The 7,079-nt window shown below is 46.9% G+C and overlaps 3 protein-coding genes and 1 pseudogene across 3 annotated transcripts, besides 13 other annotated features; all 4 read left to right on the top strand.

Moving 5' to 3' along the window:
• Positions 1 to 408, top strand: Tc00.1047053511135.40 (hypothetical protein, conserved; the record flags this gene model as incomplete). Its single annotated transcript, XM_799895.1, has 1 exon — positions 1 to 408. A coding segment is annotated over one exon (408 nt), but the record flags the coding sequence as incomplete, so codon positions are not given.
• Positions 1 to 7,079: a sequence feature (heterozygous, Esmeraldo-like haplotype).
• Positions 709 to 742: a microsatellite.
• Positions 995 to 1,023: a microsatellite.
• Positions 1,062 to 1,081: a microsatellite.
• Positions 1,174 to 1,205: a microsatellite.
• Tc00.1047053511135.30 (hypothetical protein, conserved) lies at positions 1,258 to 1,710 on the top strand (the record flags this gene model as incomplete). The annotated part of the gene is made up of 1 exon (XM_799894.1): positions 1,258 to 1,710. The coding sequence occupies one exon, from the start codon at positions 1,258 to 1,260 to the stop codon at positions 1,708 to 1,710; it is 453 nt and encodes a 150-aa protein (XP_804987.1).
• Positions 2,245 to 2,278: a microsatellite.
• Positions 2,662 to 2,687: a microsatellite.
• Positions 3,204 to 3,230: a microsatellite.
• Positions 3,297 to 3,338: a microsatellite.
• Positions 3,717 to 5,321, top strand: Tc00.1047053511135.20 (hypothetical protein, conserved; the record flags this gene model as incomplete). The annotated part of the gene is made up of 1 exon (XM_799893.1): positions 3,717 to 5,321. One exon carries the CDS (start codon positions 3,717 to 3,719, stop codon positions 5,319 to 5,321), a length of 1,605 nt encoding a protein of 534 aa, XP_804986.1.
• Positions 5,323 to 5,343: a microsatellite.
• Positions 5,430 to 5,453: a microsatellite.
• Positions 5,514 to 5,568: a repeat region.
• On the top strand, positions 5,796 to 7,079 carry Tc00.1047053511135.10 (annotated as a pseudogene; the record flags this gene model as incomplete).
• Positions 6,737 to 6,773: a microsatellite.

Here is a 7,079-nt window from a genome sequence, read left to right as displayed (position 1 = left end):
AAGCCGCTCGCCCTTGCATTAACGGACATGGAGAGAGTGCAAGTAATGGGCAGAGAAGCCTTTTTGGTCTATCGACACATTGAGGACGCAATTCTTGACAAGCGACGTCGAATCTGGGCGACGCGCTTTGCTGGTGAAGCAAACGAAGAGAGTACACTTGACTATCTTTTGGAAAACTTTGGTCGTCGTACGGAGCAGACGCGTAATGTCGGCACTACTGGCGTAGAGTTTGACCGAGAACAGGAACCGATTGGCCGACAGGTGCAGAGACGTGTTCTTGATTCAGACAAAGCCAACAAATTGGCCGAGGCCCGCCAAAAACGGGGTAAAATGTGGTCGCAGAAGAAGAGCGTCTTTGACTCTCTTCATCAGAAACAATTGCAAAATGTGACGTACGGTGTACGTTAAATTTTCTCTTGTGTCCATTTCTCTGTCTGTCCGTTTGGTTTGTGTGCTTGTTTTCTTGCTTGAATGGGTGTTCTGGGAACGAACTGCGAAGGAAAAGGGGGAGGGGAGAGAAAGAAAAAAGGGAGAAGGGGAATTTAAAGAGAGTGGCGTGGTTGGTGTCTCTTAATCCACGCAATTCACATTACATGCAATTCCTGAAATAAATTCACTTCTCACTGCTGTTGTCCCGTCGCATTTGCCTTCGCCAGTCTGCTTGAAGGAATAACTAAACTATGGAAGGAGTGGGAATGTCATGTTCACTTTTTTTTTTTTCTTTTTTTTTTTTCTTTTTTTTGAATTCTTTGCCCTTTGCGTTAGTAGAATCTACGGAAAGTTGAGGAGAGTTGAAGCGGGCTTGCAGGGGCAGGCAGAACCTCTCTTTCTTTCTCTTTCTCTCTCTGCGTATTATTGCAGTCAGCAGCGGTGCCATTATTGGCACCGTCCTCTTTTTGCACTTTTGCCGAGCCACACGTGCGTCTGCGGTTAAGAGAGAGAGTGTGTGTGTGTGTGAAGAGAAGGAGAAGGGAAGAGAAATCTGAAAAAAAAAAATAATAATAATAATAATAATAATAATAAAGTAAAATAAATAAACAAACAAACAAAAAAAAAAGGTTGAGAGAGAGAGAGAGAGAGAAGTGTGTGATACCTGCGCACACGTAAAGAGCCAAAGAGTCGGCCTAAAGGAAAGGAACTAAGAGAGAATTACCGTAGGGCATAGAGAAATCCATACACACACATATATACATATATATATATATCTTTATAAGTACACCCAGAAAACCGAGGTTTCTCTACGAAATAATAATTGGAATGAACTCTCACGTGCCGTCGCAGATGTTCGGTGCGCTGCCACGCCGAAAGCCGAATCAGCATCATCTCCCGCCACTGCTCCCTCCATCCTCATCTTCCCCCAATGAAACTATTTCTGCTGTTGGTTGTCGGGCTATCCCACCTCGAAATGCCTTGCAATCACCAGGAATATCACGCCAGAGTAGTGCTTCCCCACGCAATTGCTGTAGTGTCACAACGATGGGGATAATAGCCAAGGCCGATTCGCGTCACGCAGCTAGCCGTGGCGAAAATGGTGTAGTTGGTTACGCCGTGGAGCATCAACTGCCCAGTCTGCTCAACAACATGATGGAAGACTTGTTACGTGAACGTCCAGAGGAGAATGTAGATGGATGGATGTTCCATTGGTTCGAGCGGGCGTACGAACGGCGTCGGGAAGAGACGCAGCGACGACCGGCACACCCACGTTCCTAGTGTTTTCAGCAGCGTGCCGTAAGCATATGAACCAATCCAAAGGATGGAGAAGTCTGTTTGTTTGTTTGTTTGCTGCATTTGTTGTCCTCTGCGTCGGTGTTAATTGAAGACCTCTTTCATCGCATTGTCTTCTGCCGCAGCTTTGCCACGCATTGGGGGACAGCGAGACAAAGAAAAGCTTTTTTCCCAAATTCCGCCACGAACTGCCATGAGTTTGCCAAAAGTACATCATCGCTTTATTATCTCCGCTGTCCATTAGGGGTTTTTTGCGCCATTGTGCTTCTTTTCTTTCCACCGGCCCAGTAATCCTTTCAGTTATCGGTCGGGGGAAAAAAAAACATCTTTGGGTGCGGCTGCCTTGCGTTGTGGACGTTCTAATAAAGTCTCGTTCCCCACATATGCTGCAGGCTCTACCTGAGGCGGAAAAAAAGTGGTGAGGAAGGAAAGGGTGTATTTGGGTGATTTGCACATTGCTTTTCTGGAGTATTTATGTATTTAGTCTTTTTTTTTTTTTTATGCTCCTTTTGTGGTAACTGTATGGGTGTACGTGTGTGTGTGTGTGTGTGTGAGGAGGTGCGGTAAATGTCTTGCACTGCGAGGAAAGGGAATAGGCCTGAGGGAGAGCCCGTGTCATGGATAGTAGTCAAGGCGCCGATCCACGTGGTCCCTTATTTATTTGTTTGTTAGTCTTTTTTTTCTCCCCAGTTTATTATTTGTTTTTCTCGTGCGGGCGGTGGGATCTCTTTTGTGATTGTCACTCTTCACTGGGGCAGTGGAAAAAAAAAAAAAAAAAGGAACGGTGAGGGCAGATCGGGGGAGGACTGGAGTGTGAGCGTCTGCGCGCAGGGTGAAAAGTTTCATTTCCCCTCTTTTTTTTTGCACATTTCATGATGTTTGGACAGTAAATGATCGAAGTACGAGTTATGCGTGTGGAAATGCACGTCTATTGGCATATATATATATATATATGTATGTATGATGTCAGTATGCATGTGGGATGCGGAAGGAACTCGGATAATGCCCAAAGCCCCCCTGCCAACATAAAATTGTATCCATGTATCTTTACCCATCCGCTGATGCCATGGAGAATGGACCAACGGAGCAGGGAAGGGAAGAGGAGGGGGGGGGAAAAGTAGCAGTCATGAATAATGACGAAAAGGACGGCAAAAAAAAAAAAAAAAGCGTCAAGAACAAAAAAGCAATTACCATTATCATAAAAAAGAGGTTTGCCGTAGTAGAAGGAGGGGTCTATATGATTTTACATGCATGTGTACTTTTACACAAAACACATAGTCCCATGATCTTTTATTATTTACCGTTATGTTTTTTTTTAATTGGTATATGCGATAAAATCTTAGAAGAAATGAGGTAAAACGAAATTAATTTCCCCAATTTGCTCTTTTGGTTGTTTGTTTGTTGTTGTTGTTGTTGCTTCCTGGCTTCAAGTGTGCTCTCTCCATATGTATATATATTGCTGTCTCTGTCCCTGCCTCTGTGTCTGTGTGTGTGTGTGTATGTGTCTTTCTAATAGATGGTTTTACGCCTGCATGCGTGTGTGGATACGTATGGATTTATTTATTTACTTATTTTCTTTTTTCTTTCTTTCTTTCTTTTTTTTTTTTTTTTTTCTCATTGGGGTAGTTGTTTTGTGGCTTTTTTAAAAGCGAAGGGCTCGGCTCTTCCTGATCACCCCTCACTTCCTGCAACTTCGCAGTGCTTTTTAGCACAGGGGGAGGGGCGGCGTTTTGTGCGTGAGTGGGTAAGGGGGGGAGGGGAGACCGAAGCCAAAGGGATTGTTTTTCTTTTTTTTTTATTTTTTTCCGCAGGGATTCTTGCGGGTTATTTTGTATTTGTGAGACCATCGAACCACCCAACACAACACCCGTCCGTTTGTGCGAAGAAACCAACGAGGGGGCGAACAGACGATCACCTCAACATTCATTAAACGTGAGGAAAAGGAAAGTATTGTGAGGGGTATAAAAAATTCTTTTTCTCCAGTAGAAACAATGGAAACACCGAAGGTGACATGTGACGATGTGAATGAGCTCGTTGCGATGTGCTCCATATCGCTTGAGAAGGCCATCACGTCCCTTCAACAATGCTCTTCTAGCCTCTTCGTGCTTCTTTACCAGCGTCTTTACAACTGTACCATCAAAGACATTGAAAGCTCCCCATATACGCTGCAACAAAAGCAATGGAATGTCACACGCGTATTGAATGAACTGCGAGACAAGAGGGGTATTGACGTTGCGGGCATTGACGCAGAGCAGATTATCCAATTTAATGAAGAGCACATCAGTCGACTAATTACGCTTTTTTTGAATATTGCATACAAAATGAGACTGCAAGGGGGTGTGGGGGCCGGTGCTTCCATTCAAGTTGGCTCTGGGAAGTTACCGTCAACGCGAAATTTGTTGCCTACAGCTGTGTCAAGACCGGTGTTAGCAGAGTTACCGCATGAATCCGCAGAAGATGGAACGTGGTATGCCCCAGTAAGAACTGTGGAAGAAGGGGAGCGAATGTTACACATGGATGAAATGCATTTTGCCCAATTCCCTCAGGAACATGCTAAGGTTGCTCCCCTGGATATGGACGAGGGACGTGTCGGTCAGCTCCCAGGACCGCTCTCTCTCCCACATCACACACACCACGGCCATCATAGACATGTCCCAGAAATGGAAGAAAGGGCGGGTGGGGGTACCACGGGGGATGTTGCCTTCATGAGATCAGGCGAGGAAGATGAGGATGAAGAGGATATTCTTATGGGAACCCTTGTAAAGGATGAACATGAATACGGCGGCAGTGCTGGTAGTTACGGTAATGGAGATGAGGAAGAAATACCCACAAACCAGTTAGTGAATGCATGGAACGCCGAGGTCATCCCGCCCAAACAATACAATCGGGTCATTAATTCCTACGACATTGCGGATGTACGGGAACGGTTGAGCCTAATGGAAGAACAACTGATAAATGAGGCCCGGCAACGTGAGAGACGTCAGCGGGCCGGGGTGCCACGCCACCTCGACAGCAGTCAGGTTGGCTTCTTTGACCATGATGGGAAAGTTGCCAGGAGACTCAGGCGGCGCGAGAAGCCCAAGGTTGTGTTTCCTCGCAGTCTCGTTCCAGACACCGTCTCCAAAGAGGATTTCCTCCGCCAAGAACCGAAACGCATGATTGATTACACCCTGAGAAATGAAAAGATTGAAATGCTTCGTTCTGTACGTCTCATTGATGATCTCCAGAAGGAAATTCGGCGGAAAATGTTCCAACGACACAACGACGCAACGCGACAACTACGCGAGAATCTACGGCAGTCATTGGAGGAAGATCGACGGGAAAAATTGGAGCGTATGCGGCAGATTAAGGATGAGGATCAAAAGTACCGCAGCGCTTACAAAGCCATCATGGCTGCTGCCTGTAATGATCTTCGTACCGCAGAAGATCTTATGATGGAACGCACCCGACAGTTGGCAGAGTATCATTCACACTCGCTACGGGAGAGCCGTCGCATGTGTCAATACATGAAGCGGGAGAGCAAGGAACGGATGCGGCACGATCTCCTTCGCTATGCGAGTACGGTAACGGGATGGCAGTCACATTTTGTCAGTTAGAGTTGTTGTTGTTGTTGTTGTTTTTTCCCCCCTCGGGGAGGAAGAAGTCTTATTTAGATTCCTTTCCGAATGGGAGCGCAGGAAGAAGAAGAAGAAAAAAAGGAGGATATAATAATAATAATAATAATGATAGATAGAGGGAGGAACGAGTATTATTCTTAATGTGTTATATATATATATATATGGACACCTTCTTTTTTTCTCTCTCTCTCCCTTTCTCTCTTAGACCTTTTTTTTTTCCTCTTTCCGCGCCGTGCGGTTACCCAAGTGACCGCAGTTTGTATTGGTGTTGATGGTGGAAGCCTGGAGCGACTAAAAATTTCTCCTGCTGAGTTGTCGTTGTTGGGTTTGTTTTACTGTACATGGCGTTCCTTTTTTTTTTTTTTTTTTGGTGTTGTTGTTGTTATTATTTTCTTGGATGGCAAGTGCCTTTTACTCTTCTTTCTTGTACGTGCTGTGCCCTGAAAAAAGATAATGTACATGTGTATATGTGTATACGTATATATTTGTATGCATTTAGAGAGGGGGCGAGGAGAAGCAGCTTGTGGTGGCGGAGAGCGGCTGGCGTATTCCCTACCCGGTGCGCGCCCTTCCGCAGCTGTGGAAAGGGAGGAAAAGTGTAAAGAATTGCTTATAAACAGCATGGGGCGGATTTTGTGTGAATTGTACCCAATTCCTTTTTCCTTTCCCCTTCAATTATGTGATGCGTGCGCCCTTTCTACTTTTCTCTACGACTTTTCTTTGGGTGGGGGGTTTTGTATGACGACAGTTACGATGAGGGAACGGCGTGAAGGTCGTGAGCCTCACACATTTTTAGACAGCTGCCACCTTGCGGAGCACACATCGCCGCGACTAAATGATCTCAGGCATTCGAACCGTTCCGGTGGGAACCCCGAGGCGACGACGTCGACTGTCTTTAATCGCTTTAGTAGCGTCAGTCCGCAGCAGCCTGGCATCTCATACGATAGTGCGAACTGCACCAGGAATGGTGTCGGGGGCAGCGGTTATATGCCGCCACCGCCACCACCTCCTCCTCCGTCCTTCTTTTTTGGGGGTGGCAGTGGAGCCGACTCGAGGAATGTCGGCTGGCCGCCGCCTCTTCCGGCCACGTACTGGACGCTACCGCAGGATGCCCCGTGGATTCCACCACCGCCCATCCCACACAACACCTCGGGCGCTTCGTGTGGCGAAAACTGTCGTGAGGCGGCCGCAAAGTGGCCGACGCCACAAGACATTCCATTTCCATCCACTTTTCCGTTTCCACCACACATGCTGCCGCCCTTCTTACCAATCTCTCCAAACATGGACTGGAGCCATATCCCACCCCCTCCGCCGTGGTTTCCGCTGTTGCAGGGTCCTCAACATCCAAAGGAACAGCAGTGGGAAAATTATCGTGAGGATAATACGTCAATTATCGACGACGACTACGACGAGGATGATGATAACGAAGACAGTGTGACGGAGCCAGGCCCTCGAAGAGGAAGAGGGCCCGCACCACATCGAAGGAGTTCCAGGCGTCAACCTTCGATATCAGCGCAAGAAGAGGAACATATGCGTTTGATTGCTCGTGAGGCGAAAAGGCGTCAGCTGCGTGCCAGCGCCTCCCATACATCAGCTAGAGACCCTGTGAAGGGCTCCATGAAAGGAGGGCGTCAGGCACCTAAAAACTTATCGTCAACACGTGGGCGAAATAAAATTTGTGCAACACCAGCATTCTGCGAGAAGGCTTAGCCCCTCTTCTGCCAATCCACGGCACAT

The sequence above is a fragment of the Trypanosoma cruzi genome, genomic scaffold (genome assembly GCF_000209065.1).
Source record: "Trypanosoma cruzi strain CL Brener 1047053517057 genomic scaffold, whole genome shotgun sequence".
Classification (NCBI taxonomy): Eukaryota; Euglenozoa; class Kinetoplastea; order Trypanosomatida; family Trypanosomatidae; genus Trypanosoma; species Trypanosoma cruzi.
This window is presented reverse-complemented; position numbering and strand designations above follow the sequence as displayed.